General features: G+C 49.9%; 1 protein-coding gene across 1 annotated transcript in view; it reads right to left on the bottom strand.

Moving 5' to 3' along the window:
* Positions 1 to 13,650, bottom strand: part of LOC132079269 (hydrocephalus-inducing protein homolog) — a 69,435-nt gene extending 55,785 nt beyond the window's left edge. Inside the window, 8 exon segments of the mRNA XM_059481771.1 lie at positions 429 to 621; positions 3,428 to 3,632; positions 5,616 to 5,740; positions 7,517 to 7,716; positions 9,125 to 9,259; positions 11,014 to 11,127; positions 12,273 to 12,392; positions 13,579 to 13,650. Coding sequence (XP_059337754.1) covers positions 429 to 621; positions 3,428 to 3,632; positions 5,616 to 5,740; positions 7,517 to 7,716; positions 9,125 to 9,259; positions 11,014 to 11,127; positions 12,273 to 12,392; positions 13,579 to 13,650 — 1,164 coding nt within the window.
* Positions 13,651 to 16,240: the final 2,590 nt, after the last annotated feature.

Raw genomic sequence — 16,240 nt, 5'->3', positions numbered from 1 at the left:
GATTGGCATTTCTGTCATTAACCTTGGGCTGAATTTGGCCTCCTTTTGCCAGGGAACCTTTGCAAGCTTCAGGTCAGTGTGTGAGCTGGCAGTGCTCCAACAGCCTCTGCTGAGCCCCACGTGTGGGGGGAGCCCCTGCCTACAGGAACTGCTCCCTGGGACACTGCAAGGACACGTAGGCAGGGCCTTGAGCTCCAGCCTGGCAGCAGAGCTGGGCTTTGTCAGGCTCCCAGCCCTGCCTCGAGCCTGCAGGGCACAAATGCTTTGAGCAGGGAGCTCTGCAGCCGCTCCAGAAACTCCATGTGCTCCCTGCCAGCACATGGGGCCAGCTGAGGATCTGCCCAGTGACTGCAGCCGGGGAAAGGGTGCTTGGGAGGAGGAAGAGGAAGAGGAGGAGGAAGAAAATGAGGTTCTCAGCTGTCACTTACCATTGGCTCAATGAAAAAAAAGTCATTGGAGAAGAGCAGGGGGTCTTTTTGCGCCTGTGCCTTGATCTCCTGGACCCTGCTTCTCAGGAGGGTAGTGTGATCTTCACAAAAGCCCACCTCCTTCTCTACTTCTTTCTCCTCCATGAAGTTTTCCAGCCAGTCCTCATCTGATGGGTGCAGGAAAAGACTCTGCCTGCAGCCACAGGGAGAGACAAGGCCAGCAGATGGTTTCATGAGCCACATATTTGCAGAGAGAAGTGGGAGTGCAGGAGAGCAAAGCACTTGGGGAGGAGCAGCAGCTCCCCAGCAAAGGCTGGGCCCAAGCCACGAGGGTCCCACATGGATCAGACGATAACTTGCTGTTCATTGGCACAGCAGGGAGTTTCAGCCCACACTTGCAAGCTCAGGAGAGGTTTCCAAAGCCAGCATCCCTCCAGAGAAATCTCCTGGCTCAAAGCCTCTGCCAAAACTGAGGCAGAATCCACCGACCACCTCAGCTGGCTTTTCCTCCCACTGAGCTGCTCGGGGGATGCAGATAAAGGTCACAGAGCACCCACTGCAGCACTTCCCTGGGAACGGGAGATGAAGCTGGGTTGCAGCTACGTGTTACCAGCATCACTCTTTGTTTCTTCCATTTTGAACCTGCCCTGTTCCCTACTCTGCCTTTCCCAAGAGCATCCCAGAGCACTTCCCAAGGAAATTGATGAATTCAGGCACTGCATCCCTTCAGTGACATTGCAGGTTTTATATGCATGAAAACAGAGTCTCTGAGAGGGGAAGGGACTTTGTTTTGCAGGAGGGAGACAGCAAACTCCTGGAGTTTCATGATCCAAAGCTTTTTGGGTCCCATCCCAGTGCATGGTAGCAAATATCCTGAGAGGGAAAGGATCCTACACTATCTTCTCTTCTAAAAACGTCCTCTCTGCTCTGAGATCTCAAAAGCTTCTCTGACAGCAGGACAGTGGCATTGGAGCTAAAACCATCCTGAAGACTGGAAGTAAGAAGAACAAAATGTCCTGGTGACAGTCTAGGACACAAACGAGCATGAAAACAGATGTAATTGGACAAAAATCCACAAAACCAAAACCAGGTGTAAGTTTACTCTGGGAAAACTTAGTTGCTTCTGAGGGAAAAATGGATCACGTGGAGTTCAGGCTGAGGCAGGCAAGTGGGAAAAAATGGAAATAAATAGTCCAGGGAGGTAGCTGGAGAAGGTAAAGGGTTTTTCTCTATACACACAGAGCTTATATGGAAGTCAAATACTGTGAAGTAGAGAGAGAACAGAGGAAAATCAAGAATCCCAGGGCACTAAATGACCATCTCACCAGCCATTCAAGTGGGCAAGGTTCGATCTCCTGGTCCTTTGTAGGTGATGCAAAATGGCTCTGGGGAGTGTGAGCGACCTGGCCCACAGTAAACAGGGGCTTGCCACGGCAATTTGGGCATGGCAGTTTGCACAGTTTTTCAGTTTTTGCATGGCAGTTGGCACAATCAGGCTGAGCAAAAAGGGTGCAGCCAGCCATGCTCCTTGTGTCTTTTGGCTGGTTGTGAGGTGCTTGCCTTTTTTTTTTCATTTCTTCTTTCTGCCTTTTTTTTTTTTTTCCCAGCAATGTTTTACAAATGATGAAAAGCCATTGCTGCTGCTGCTGCCAGCAAGAGTGTACTAACTCAAACACCCAGGAAGGATGCAGCTGTCCAGGCCCCTGGCTGCAGGGAGGGTCTGAACCTGGGTTAATATCAGAGGTTAGTGCAAAAGACATCTGTGTGTGGTGTCAGCAGGTGAATGATCTGCTCTGTCCGGTGGCAGAGCTGAAGGAAGAAATGAAAAGCTGAGGAGAATTTGGGAGAGCAAAACAGAAATAAACTGGTGGAGCTACACTCTTCTAACCCTCAGAAAAACTCAGCAGGAGTCAGAGAAGCCCTGCCTCTCCTGTGATGAGGCAAAAGGAGGAGACCTAAAAGACAGTGGGGAATAGAAATTAATCTCTCCTGAGGAGGTAATAAAATTCCTTCCTGACCCCCACCACCTACCCAGGTGTCCTCACAGAATAGGTATGAGGCCCTGGATCCAGAAGGTCTGGCAGATGACACTAAAGAAAAAAATTCTGTCTGGAGAGTCTCTCAGTTGCACTTTGTCTGTCAGCAGATCACAGCCTCGAGTATTAGGAAGAAAAGAAAAAAAAAGAAGGGTAGTGGTAGTAGGTGACTCCCTTCTAAGGGGAACTGATGGCCCTGGGTGTATTCTGGATCCAGCCAGTCTGCTGGCTCCCTGAGGTTCAGGTAGTGGATATGCCCAGGAGATTCCCTAATAACTAAATGAACTTCATCTGCTCACCACTGTCTGGGGTACAATGACTGTGAAATAATAGAGTCCTCAATATTTGGTGAAACAAGGACAGGCACCAACAAAACTTCCACTCTGGACTTCTGGAGGGCAGATTCAGCCTGTTCAAGAGACTGATTTGGAGAGTACCTTGGGAAACAGATCTTAAAACAAAGGAAGCATGGACATACTTCAAGAAAGAAGTCTTGAAGGCACAGGAACAGACTGTCCCTGTGTGCTGAATGACACACTGACAGGGCAAGCTGAGGGTGAAGACAACCAGCCTGGATGAGAAAGGAGCTTTTGAAGGAACTAAAGGAAAAAAAGAGGGTGTATCACCTTTGGAAAGAGGAGCTGGCAACTCAGGAAATATTTAGGAATGTTGCCAGGTCATGTAGGAAGAAGATTAGAGAGACAAGAGCCCAATTAGAACCTGAGGAAATAAGTCATTGCAATCAACCTTTCCTTCCCAAAATGCCATTTCTGGTTGGAGTATAAATGGAACTGGAATGCTCAGTGCTGAGCTCCTGAAGCCCAGGGACACACACCCTAGTGCCAGGGATGGTTTACTTGGCCCAAACCATTCAAAAGCACCAACACCCCCCTGAGGCCACACGTTAGTTTCAGTCTTGGGCCATATATATATATCTCACTGAAATGTATCTTTCAAACCAACCTCCTCTTCTCTTCGTTGTCATCTTCGTCAGAAAGAAGAGCCTTCCACTGGAAGTGTGCTGTGATGTTACTCCTGTTTTTGATGACCACGGTTGTCTGATATGACTTGGTGATGAAAATCTTGCCAGCATCCACGGAATTTGTGCTCAACACAATATCGAGTTCTACAGCATCTCCATGGAGCTTTATCTGGATACTTTCTTCACCTGGAACAAAGCAAAGGGGAGTCTTTGCTCAGCTCACTGGCTGATGGAAGCACAAGGAACAGAACAAACCACAGGGCACAGAAGAAGGTGTCCCAGTTTTTATCTGAATGAGCAGTTCTTTGGATCAGTCCATTTGTCACATCCTGATAGCTCTGTGTGTAGAGTGTGAGGATGTCCTGGGCAGCTCCTTAAAGCCCTTATTTCTGAGTGTATTTGTAGAGATTTTTGGCCCCAAGGTGACAATATGGACAGTGAGATTGGTCAGTGTGCTCTGGTGACCCACCCAGATCACTGGGATTTCTGCATCCAAGTCCTTCAGGTGACAGGGCTGAGGAGCCCTGTTCAGTCCTGCCTTGCCCAGGGTCTCCCCGGGTGTGGGATCTCAGCACCTCAGGATGGAGGTGCAGAGAGGCCGAGACCACCCTTGGGGGGCTCGGGAGTCCTGGAATGCTGCCAGAAGTGTCTGGTGGCAGGGCTTTGATCCTACACAGGAGACGAGACCTGTATGAGGACTGGGAAGGTTTCACTGGGTGAATGGTGAAGGGATAAATTAATTAGAGTGTAAAACACAGGGTTTAGGATTTTGGTACAGGAGGGTCTAAAGAAGTAAGATGGAGGAATTGGGGTGTGTCCTGTTCTTCTTCTTCTTCTTCTTGGCCTCCATCTTCTGTGGTGGTGGTGGAACTTTGGGATTGGTTGTTACTAGAAGTGCACCGGTTAATAAGGGTAGAAGGTATTGGGGAGAAATGATAAATATTGTACACGTAACTTAGGGTATAAAGATAGGTGACCGCCCCGGGGGCTCGCAGTGTGCCCATGGCTGACTTGCTGTGCAGACCTCTGTCGGGCTGAAAGAAAATCTTTTAGATAAACAATTAATAAACACCAAGACCGAGACAAGATCAGAAGTCCCTCCTCGTCCTTTGAAGCGCCGGGCTCTTCAAGGCCATCCCTGGGCCTTTCCAGGCCACCTAAAGAGCACAGAAAACCTTACAAGTGGCGTCCCTGAGCTATCTCCGGTCGTAAATCAGCCGGGAGAAAAATGAAATCTACACCCGGGCATCCCACGAGACTCCTGTCTCTCCTGATCCCTTGGATCCCTTCTGGCTGACCAGCAAATATGCCTGGAGGCAGGTGGGCAGCAAAAGGAGGCCCAGAGGAACAAGTGAAGTGACAGCCCACAGCAGGAGGGGACACAGGTCAGGAAACACAACCAGCCTGGCTCTGCAATATGACAAACCACTCTAAAATGAACACCATGAAAATCATCATCATCTCCCTGTCCAAACCCACAGCCACATCAGTCTTGAAATATTTTACATTGTTCTGATCTCAAAAACCAAGCTGAACCATTGCACATCAAATAAAAAAGGGACAAAGGAAAGAATAATAAGTACAGAGCAGCTTCTACATCAAGACTGAAATGGGATTCCTCAGTCTAGAAATCAAATGAGAGATAGATGTGAGAGGTTTGTAACAACATGAACAGCCTGGGAAATGGGCACAGGGAAAAATTTGTCTTGTCACCAAACAGAAACTTGAGGGCCTGAAAGTGTTACTAGACAGAAACTACATATATGTGTAAGGGCCCCATAGAAAAAGGATGTGTGACAAGCCAGTGGAGAAGCAGCATATGGGAGAGAGGTGTGCAAGAAATCCACTGCATTGGAGAGAGTCTGATGGAGACCTCACATACAGCACTGCCCAGGAATAAAATAAAACTTCACCAGGCATAGCCACATGGTAGTGGAGCATCAGGGATCCTCCTTCCTCCACTCAGCAACTCCCAGCAAAACAGGAGTCAAAAATCTTTGCCCGTTAGAGGGAATCCACTTTCTCAAGCCCCTGAACACCAAGGAGTTTTCAGTTTTCTTTGGGGTAAAGCTGAACAGGGGAGGCACCTCTAGAGGGAATGCAGGGGGAGGGACAACAGGGAGCCATGGTGGAGAACTGTCCTGTGCCCATGCAGGGCCCAGCACTCACCTGGGTTGCAGCACACTGCCAGGGACCCAAAATGGTCCCCGTTGGTCAGCGCGTGAAATCTCACTCTCACCCGCATGGTGTCACCGGCACCCAGAATTCCTGAGGTCGGCACCACGGAGAAAGGTCTGCAAGACAAAGAGAGGGGTCAGGGCTGGGGGGACACCTGGCCATGAGATTCCTTCTGCACTGCAGCTCCCTTGGGCAAGCAGGGAGCAAACCAAGCACAGGCAGCAGAAGGCAGAACAGACAGGGTCAGAAACAGCCACTGAGCCACTGCTGAGGAGATCCAGCCCTCACAAGATCCTGGGGGTAAAATGGCCTCATCTCCCCCATACTCTGCATCCAGCTCTCTGCAATGAGGCTCAAGGGTCCCACTGCCAGCAATCCCATCAGAGAATGGTTTATGAAAAGCACAGAGAGGGTTCAGAGCTATCTGCATGCACAACTTGACACTGACTGCCTCAGGAATTTCTCTTTTCCTGCTGCCTACAAACCTCCTCTCAGGAGATGCAAATGTTAGGGCACTACCTGTCCTGGGATATTACAGCTTAGGAATCAGACAGGGAGAAGGAACTTTTCCTTCAAGACCAAGGAATAGTTACAGTTGAATTTGCAGTGTTGTTCTTTGGTTTATTTTGCCTTGAAAACATCCTGATCTAGCCTAAAATGGGCACATTTTATCAGCATTTCAATGAAAGCTCTCCAAGAAAAGGAGCAGTCAAAGCTCTGAAAGAGTGCAAATGCAGATTAGAGCAATAGAGTGACATGGAAAGCCAAAAGGAGGATGACATTTACAGTCTAAAGGATCCCATCCCAGCTAAATGCAGCACCATGAGCAGGAGCACATCAGGGAAGCAGAACAGGAAGTTTCTGTGAGTTTACCAGCAATGCAGTCTGGGGCTGTGGCTTGTCATGCAGGCTGGTAATGTTTGCTTGGCCCAGCAGAGAAACTCTGTTCAACGTGTTGGAAATGTTAATGCAAATGTGTTGGTGCACTTTGGATTTAACAGGAGCAATCAGGATTGGTCACCAGGTAAAGAGATCTTGCCTGACAAGCACAAGACTGCGTGCTTTGATGCTCAGGGACAGCTCAGGGGAAATGTGCTTCTGCCCAGCAGCTGCTGGGCTTTGTGCTCTTCTACAGCCCCGCTGAGGAAACAAAAGTTCCTGGCCTTGGTGCTTTGCTGGCCTTGGTGCTTTGCTGGTGGTCAATCTGTCACTTAAAAGTGTGTTCTGGGCAGTTTGGTGATGAATGCATCACACACAAAAATAAAGAGAACATCTGGCAAGCTGAGCTTTTTTCATGTCACTTGCTTCAGGTTCAGCTCATGAAGAACCTCTTGCTGCAATGATGGGCTGAGCTGTTCCCATTCCCACTGGTGAGAACATCACTGGCTGATGGAGAAGCCTTGGGCCAGCAATGTTCATGTGCTGGACGTGAGACTTTGGAGGGAGGGGAGGAAAGACAAGGCCCCAGCAGCCCCAGAGCCACATTGGTGCACGTGCTCCTGCATCTGCCCTGGGGCTGATGCCAGCACTGCTGCAGGTCCCTGCTGGGGCTCGGGGGATCAGTGCCTGCTGGGGGCAAGGCACAGGATTTTCTTCTTATTCTTTTGCCAGAAATTCCACCAGAACAGAGAAGCTGTCAGTTAAGGGAATCCATGGCCACACTTCAGCACTACATTCCATTCCAATCCCACTGCTGCCCCATGTTACATATTCCTGCCCTCTGATGGCAGGATGGGAATAACACTAGTGGGGGTGACTTCATGGCTTGCCTGCTCACTTCCAGCCAGGGCTGCAGCTCTGATGCTCTGGTTCCTTTTGCTGCTCTTTCCCAACTCTGCCATCACCCAAAGGTGACAGATATCCTTTGCACAAGGACAGATGAGCTGCCTCACCTCTCGGTGCTCAGCTGGTAATGAGCTGTCCGGTTACCGACATTGCGAACCAGCAGAATCTTCTGGGTCGTGTGCTTGACCGGACACTCTGAGAACTCCACCTGGGCAGGGAAGTCCAGGATGGCTCGGGCAAAAATGGCCCGAATTGGCACAACTATCTTCTCCTTGGCAGTGACGCAGGTGATCTCATGGGAATAATTCTGCAGGAAAAGAAACTGGCTCAGCACAGGGCATTTTGTGCCATCCCCATGACAGAAGAAAAACCATTTCCTGTAACTCATCCATGGCATCAATTTACCTATTCCACCCCAAAATGAACACTGAGTTCTACTACTAAGTCACGTTTTAAAGGCACCAGTGCACTTTGCAAAACCTATCCCAGTGGCATTAAGCTCTTGTGTCACTTGGGTCATACGGAGAACTGCCCTAGGCCACCATAATTTTCATTGACAAATTTTAATGATGTTAAGTAATTCCTAAGTTCCTTCTAAGGAACATGGAGCTAGGGAACACAGGACATTCCTCTTCAAGTTTCTATATTCCCACTGTCTGAGAATAGGACAAAGTGTTAAACTGACTCTAAGCAGCAAAAAGAAGATGAGAAAACTCCTGCACTCAAAGAGATCCTGCACCTCTGGCCTGGTGCAGAAACATCAGTTGGCTCAGAACTCCCCTCTAACTTTGCCTCTCCAGCCAGGTCAGGAGAAGAACAGTGCTAAGAGCTTGCAGGATGCTGTTGGAAAGAGCCTCTCTTTGTTTGCCTGCAAGGCTTCCTCCCTTCCATGCCATGTCCTAAACCCTTCTGTATGAACAAGCCTCCAGATGCCAGCACTGAGATCAGACTTGCCAGGGCCTCAGCACTGCTGTTCAAACCTCCATGCAGAAGCACCTTTGGCACGGAATGGGTGCCAGCTGACAGAGCAAGCACAGTGCCAGGCATGAAGACAGAGTCACTGCCACGGGCTCTGGGCCCACAGCTCTGCCTGCAGGTGTTGTACCTGCCCTACACCAGCTCCTTCAGGCAGGTGTCCAAGTGCCCTGCAGCTCAGCAACCTGCTGCTGACCAAGGGCACCCAGAGCCCAGTGTGCCTGTGCCAGGCTGGGCTCACGGGCACAGCACCTCCTCTGCCCTGGCCCTGCAGCTGTGCCAGGCTCACTTGTGCTCTGGGACAGCACAGCTGCAAGGCTGGAGAACAGAGGGGTGAAAAAGCACCATCTTTGCTCCAGCCCAGGGCGAGGCAGGGAGGCTGTTGGCAGTCAGGAAGGAGGAAAGCTCTCTGACCTCTTTGTCCTTCAAGTGTTTTCCATAATAATGAAACCCCTTCCACTGGACCTAGAGATGGCCGAACATCTGTCAACACCTCTCTGTCATTTTCATCCTGTTTTCTGTGCATCTTCCCTTGGCAATGCTCAGGGATGTGCAGGGAGGGGAAGCAGAGCCTGTCAGGCCTGGCTGCAGTGCCTGCCAGCAGTGCCAAGGTGTGACTGGCTGCAAGCTGCCTGCCTAGGCCTGGAGCCCAGCTCACAGCATGCAATGGGCTGGAGCCAGAGTGCAGGGAAAACAATGGCTGTGGAGATCATTGTGTGCTTTGGCCCCTCCAGCCTCACCTTGTTCTCGTCGGGGGTGAAGCGGATGCGCACAGGGGCAGAGGCGCCCGGTGGCACGATGTGGTACACATCACTGGGGCATGCCAGCTGGAAATAAGGGCTGCTCTCCATGGAGACCTTCACCATCCGAGCAATCTGCAGCAAAGACAGGAAATGATGACTTTGCCACTTGTGGAAACAGGACTAGAGGAGCCCTGTCTGTGCCCTGGTGACATCCCTCCTTGGCCCCTTTCCCAAAGCACTTTGAGCTGTGCAGGCACAGGCACATCATTCACAAGGGTGAGCCTGAATCCCTCCTGTCTGCCTCCAGCATTGTGGCCTGGGGCAGTTGGGCAGTGCCTGGTGGGAAGGAAGGGCCGAGCAGGTCAGCACCAGCAGGATGGAGACAGAGCACCTGAACCAAGTCATCTGCATATTCCACAAGGCCAGAAAACCTGCTGGCTTCTGCCTGCACACAGCCATGTAGTTGTGTTCCAGGGGGGAATGTGCTACCTGAAAGCAAAACATCAAATTGTCCTGGCGGAAGGAAAAAATTCCCTTCTAGCAGATCTGGTTTGGGTAGGGACGTTCTGGGGATAGAGTCATGCAGGCAGAGCAGCAAGAGAGGAGACCAAACCATTGTGGCCTTCCTGGGAATAAAAGTAAATCTGAAAAGCAAAAGAAGGAACACAACAAGACAATCCCTAAAACAAGGAGATGGCAAAGAGAATTTAAATGAGCAGTAAAGCAGCAAGAAAGAATCATAAAGCCATGAGAGCAATCAGCTTGCCAAAAGTGATGGAAACACACACAGGCTGTGCCTATTGACTGTGGGCTTCAAAGGCATTTTCTGCCTGGAGAAACATGACCAGCACTGACTGACAGTGTGGGTCCAGTATGAAAAGCCAATCTTGGCTCTTCAGGGCTTCCTGCTGCCTGTGCAGGCAAGCTGGGCTGCTGGGCATTCCTGCCTGCAGCCAGCAGGCCAGGTTCTGCCCTCTGGGATTCACAGACACAGCAAATATGCATTTTCTAGCACACAGGTATCATCAACACCTGAACACCAAAATGCTCTCAAAAAGTCTAAACCAGATGATTTTTGTCTTTTCCCACCAGCCCACTCTTGGCACAAGGCTCATTTGAGAAATGTTTCCCTGACTGAAATCCCAATGGTCTTCATTTTCCCCTTTACACTGGAACACAACTGGAGACATTTTTCAACTTTTTCCCTCTCAACTCTCTTGGGAAACTGCAAAACAATCACAACTGAAGGTGGAAACCTCCAGGAGCGTTGGATGTGCTGTGGTTCTCCAAAGGGAAAGCAGAGCACCGTGTTGCTTTTGGAAAAGCTGAGCAGAGCTGAATGAAACTTAGCAGGAGCCTGAAGTGGCACCTAAAGGCTCCCACTGCCTCTGCTCCATCCGTCTGATTGCAGGGCTCTTTCAGAACACGTTTCCTGCAGTGCCAGTGCCATTAATGAGAAGGGATTCCAGCATAAAGTGGAGAAGACTCAGCCCCTGAGCTGACTGTGAGCTGCACAAAGGGAGCCAAACAGTCTGAGAGAGGCAGAGATTCCTACCAGGAGCCAAGATTAACCAAGGAGATACAGGATGTGGTATAGACTCAAGGCAAAGCTCAAGAGCAGGTAGGAACTGTAGAGGCCTCAACATTCCTATCAATCCAGCTTTCAAGGGCAGGAAACTCTTTTGGGATAGATACCATCACTGCATGGCCAAAATCAGGGGACAGCTCCCAGCACAGGAAAATTTCCACAATCTTGCAGAGCAAAGGTGCTGAGACATTTTCTTCTGGATGTGCTGCAGCAGATAACTTGCTTTGCTGCACACTCGGGGAAGGACAGCACTCTCCTCTTCCAGCACAGTGTTAAAGCTCCAGGTGCCAGCACTTACCTTGTCCTGATTAATGAGAGACAGCACCATTTCAGAGACCCCATGAGCAACGAAGTTGTGAAATACCAGCTCTCGTGGGGAAACCGCCAACACATTCCGTTTTGGGGGAGGTGGCTGCAGAGGAGAGAGAGAGCAGGGAGAGGTTCAGCTGCTGGGAGGAAGGTTCATGAAGGATCCCTTACACTGATCCCCAGTGAAGCACAGACTCTTGGGGAGCATGTCTGCCCTGCCCACACTGGGCAAACAGTGGCTCGCCCACCTCTGCTCTGAGCTGATCAAGAACTGCTTGATCTGCTTAGGGCAGGCTCAAGCTAAGTTGCTCTTTTTATTTCTCCAGCTTTCCTTCTCCAGAATGCCAGGCAGTACTTTCCTTAAGCACAGCCCTGTGCCCACTGGAGCACTGACTGAGCACTCATGGAGTAATTACATCAGATTCAATTTTGGGGTATCCTTTACTCTGAGACAAGGAAACTGAGGCCCACACAACTGCAAATACCTGTTCTGATCTAGAACTTAGGAATCAGTAAGAACAGTACTAGAGGAGGTGTGAGAGATGAGGTGATATTTGACTGAAGCCAAAAGGTTTTTAAGTGAAAGAATGGAATTTGTTGGTTCTATGTGTTGTTTGTAGTTTGGATTTGTTCAGGTCAGTTTGTTGGGTGTTTCTGTGAGCTGGGACAGGGATGGGGTTGACAACCTTACCTGACCAAAAAGGAAGGAGGATAAGAGGGAAGGGGAGGTGAGTCCCCTGTACATCTGGCAGCCTGAAAAATCTAACACCTCACCAGGGTCCAACACATTGTTCCAACCCAAAGCAGTAATGAAAATTGTTTTGCTAAATTTGAAGTAATTCCTTCAGATCCTTGCCCTTCAAAGGCCAACGCTGCCACTGTGGAGAGAATCCTGTGACCCCCAAGCATCTGATGGTGACCACACCAAACAAAGCAAGAGGTGGCTCCTTCAGCAGAATGGCCAATGGCAATTTTGTGTCTTTGTGTCCCCAGCCTTCCCCCCATGGTTTTAGCAATGGAAGCTACACTCCAGCACAGCCCAGCAGCTTCAGCAGAGGTCAGTTGTGTTGGCTTAGTGCAGATCAGGACTCCCAGTCCACCACTGCCAGCAGTTTGCAATGACAACAGGACCTGGACACTGAGGTATTTTGCTGGAGGCGAGCCTGTCACAAGTACACACCCTCTTCAAACTTCATGTGAAACCCTCTTCAAACTTAATGTTAAAGGAAAAGAGCAGGAAAAGGCTACCTTTGGAATAGCATCATCCTTTTCCAGAAGTTTGATAAGACCAGGCAGATAACGCCAGGTAATGCCGAAGTCCTTCCTCATCTTGATTATCTGATCCCTCTCGTAATTCGAGCGATGCGGCTGAAAGGCAAAAAAAAAAAAAACCAAAAAAAAAAAAAAAAAACCAAAAAAAAAAAACACCAAAAAAAACCAAAAACCCCCCAAAAAAACCCCCAACAAAAACCAGCAAGAACGTCAGAGATGTGCTTGTTCAGAAAGGCTTTCCTTGAACAAGTGGCATTGATGAATAATTTGTGATTACAGCCACTAGCACCGTTCTGGAAGCCCTGGAAGTTTCCTGCTGAAATACTTAGCACCAATAAATTAATAATACAGAGTGCAATACACATACTCCAGCCACATGGCTGTGTCCCATGAGTCTCTCTGTGATTTGATGGGACATGGTTGGGGATTTCTGCTCTTTGGGCATTTGTTTCCTCTTACTTTTCCCTGGATTGAGGCAGTGACCTTTTCAGAGAGTGGGGAGGAGCTCTCAGAACTGCCCAAACTCCATCCCTGCACAACACTCAAAACTCACAGCCAGGAGATAGCACTGCTGGCTGAATCCAAGGGAAGCAAGCAAGAAAAGCTGTACCAAGAGTGAGGTGCACAGGAATGTGTCCAAGTTTTAGCTCTCTCTATCAATTAGCATTGGTTTTCTCTGTGTGGGCTGACAGAGCCCTGGACAGAAGAACACAGAGGGATCTCCTTGGCAGAGCCTCAGCAGTGGGGCATCTTCAGCCAAGTGAGCTGCAGACAGCAAGGGACCTTTGTGGCCCTGGCTCCATCCAGTGCTGCCTGCAGGGCTGCATCTGTGCCCACCCAGGAGCTGGGAGGGAACAGCTGCCTTGGGAGCTCTTCCAGCTGGGACCAGCCGTGGCTCTCAAGGCTTTGGGCAGAGTTTGAGCTTTCCCCCTCACGTGCCCGGGTGCCCAAGGGCAGGATGGTCAGAGCAGCACAGGTGAGTGCCCAGCCTGACAGAAGGAATGGCTGTGGCAAAGGGGAAGGAAAGAAGCCCATGCTGAGGGCTTCAGCTGTACATTGGTTTCCCTTGGCTCTGCTGGCACAGCCAGGCAAGGCGCTGGGCTGTCCCTGACACTTCCCACAGTGTTCCCTACTGCACCAGGACAGCCCCAGCAACAGGAGCAGGGCACAAAGGGCTGGGGAGGGGCTCTGCAGCTTCAGAGCACTGCTGGCCAACAGGGGCAGGGAGAGCAGGAAGAGCAGGGCAGTTTCCAGCCTTAACACAGCCCCAGTGCCTACTCACAATATCGGGGTTCATTTTGTCCCTGAATATAAAAGGAGGCTTTGGTATCCTTCCCCGGAATCCATACGCCATTTTGAAAGGATGATGTCACAGATTATCGATGATGCCTCAACAGAACTGGAAGGAACAAGGGAACTCTGAAAATCCAGAACCCAATTCATGACAGACTCAAGGGATGTACTGGTGCTAAAGGTTTTATATGATTTGAAAGCAGCTAAATGCTCATTAGGCAGAAGTAGCTAGTGTTGTTAGGCCTCAAGTTGGACTTTATTGTAACTATATGGGTACCTTGGCAGTTTAAAGATTGATTGTACTGAAACCTGGAGCTAAAATGCTGAACATTAATAATGCTTAGAACAAAACTGTAGCTTAAATATTATTTAAAAACAGCTTGAATGGACTTTCTCTTCTTTAGGCTAAATGACCTCTGCTCTCTCAGCTGCTCCTCACAGGACTTGTGAGAGACTAGAATGTTATGGCTAATGCCTTAAATATTGCTATAAAGGACTTTTTGCCCATTGTGACAAAATTGAATAAAGACACTGAGACCCCCCAAATGCACCCTTCCCTGAAAATGCCTCCTGACTGGAACTTGGCACTGGGAGTTAAGCTGCCTAAGGGAACTTGAGACAAAATAAAGCTGACACTATTGTCCTGTTAGCTCAGGTCTGGGGAGAAGTGAACAAGGCTGAGGGAGAAAAATATATCCCCACTAAAGTCAAATCCAGCAGCTGTCCTGAAAATCAGCTCTCTCTGCCTTCAGGCTGGGGAAGTCATAGCCACAGACTCGTCTGCTGAGGCCAGGTTGGCACACAAACTTCCCATCAACAGAGGGGGAAGGAGGAAATTTTGGGGGTGAGGCACAACCTCTGGTAAGGGGCAGAGGACACCCATCCTCCCTCAGACAAACTGGCTCAGCTCTAAAACCCCCCATCCCCAGAAGGCCACATCCAGGGGACATTCCCATGAGGGGCAGCTGAGGGGGTGTCATAACCCAGCAAAGACCTCCAAAGTGCCGCCAGAGCCATTCCTGAGGCCTTGCACCAGATGACTGTATGGCATGCAGAGAAACACAGCAGATCTGAAAATCCACAACCCAATTCATGGCAGACTCAAAGGACATACTGGTGCTAAAGATTTTATATTATTTGAGAGTAGTAAGAGACAGAGTCAAACTTGCCCCATCCCAGGGAGGTACCTGGGCAGTCCCACCTTGCCCAAATCTGCATTAATCCATTGGAGTCTCACATTTTGTGAGACCTCACCACAGAGAAGACCAGAAGAGGACTGAATGGGATGGGATGGGATCCATGGAATGGTGATATTTTCTACTAAATCTGTCTCTGTCACTCTTTATTCCCTCCTTCTCAGCCCCCTCCCTCCCCCCTCCTTTTTCTACTTCTTTCTCCCTCTCTCTTCCTCACATTTACTGTTCCATAAAGTCCAAACTATTGACTTTGGCACATGGTCCCGTTTTGCACCTTATTTCAGGGGCATCTACTTAATAATTTTAATATCCAGATTCATAACAACCCACTGAAACTTGAACAGAACTCATTGACCTATAAGTAGTTTAAATACATACTATAGGAAAAAATGTATAGACTAGCATATTTAGGAAATGTTGCATTTCTTCGGTGAGAAAAAAGCACCATCAGCAGACCATGTATTGTTCATCCCCTCAGCTGTACATGCCACCGCACTGAAGACTGGCATTATCCCATCCTGTATTTCCCTTTGGCATTCTCTTTCAGAGCACAGATGTGACAAAACCAGAAAGTACAACTTGAGTCAGTCTTTACCTTAAAAAAAAACTAAAGACCAATGCTTTGGCAGTTCAGGACTCCCTCACAGAAACCAATGTTCTGCGAATTTAGGAGTCCCTCACAAAGACGAATGTTTTGTAAATTTCGGAGTCGCTCACAGAGACCAATTCTCCACGAAATCATAGTACTCGTAGAGACCAATCTCTGCGAACAGTTCGCGTGGCGAAAAGCCAAGTGCGAATGAGCATCGGGGCGGCTGCGGGCGCCGAGGCCGCGGCGCCGTCACAGACGCTGAGGGCCCGGGCGCGGTTACCGGGCAACCGCGGCGCCGAGCCTGGGGCCGGGCCGGGCCGCGCTGCTGGGCGCAGGACATTGGCACTTTGGCTGCTGACTTGACTTTAGTGCTTTCTGAAGAGTCTTTCTGTATTTATGAAAGTTTAAAATGTGGTGATAAAGGCACCTTTGGCAGGTCTATACCCTGCTCTTTGTATAGCACTAGGATGCTATCCTGGCTGGAGCCCCAGCAGGGGCTGAGGGAGCTGGGCAGGGGCTGAGCCTGGAGCAAAGGAGGCTCAGGGGGCCCTTGTGGCTCTGCACAACTCCCTGCCAGGAGGGGACAGCCGGGGGGCCGGGCTGTGCTCCCAGGAACAGGGACAGGAGCAGAGGGAACGGCCTCAGGCTGGGCTCAGGGCGGGCACCAGCAGGAATTTGCCCATGGAAAGGCTGCTCAGGCCTTGGCAGGGGCTGCCCAGGGAGCTTTGCAGTGCCCATCCCTGCAGGTGTCCCGGGAAGGGCTGGAGGTGGCACTCAGGGCTCTGGGCTGGGGACAAGGTGGGCACTGGGCACAGCTGGGACTCCATGGGCTGGGAGGGATTTTCCAATGTCATTGGCTCTCT

The sequence above is a fragment of the Ammospiza nelsoni genome, chromosome 13 (assembly GCF_027579445.1).
Source record: "Ammospiza nelsoni isolate bAmmNel1 chromosome 13, bAmmNel1.pri, whole genome shotgun sequence".
Taxonomy (NCBI): Eukaryota; Metazoa; Chordata; class Aves; order Passeriformes; family Passerellidae; genus Ammospiza; species Ammospiza nelsoni.
Note: the sequence above shows the minus strand (reverse complement) of the source record. Positions and strands in the feature narration are given on the sequence as shown.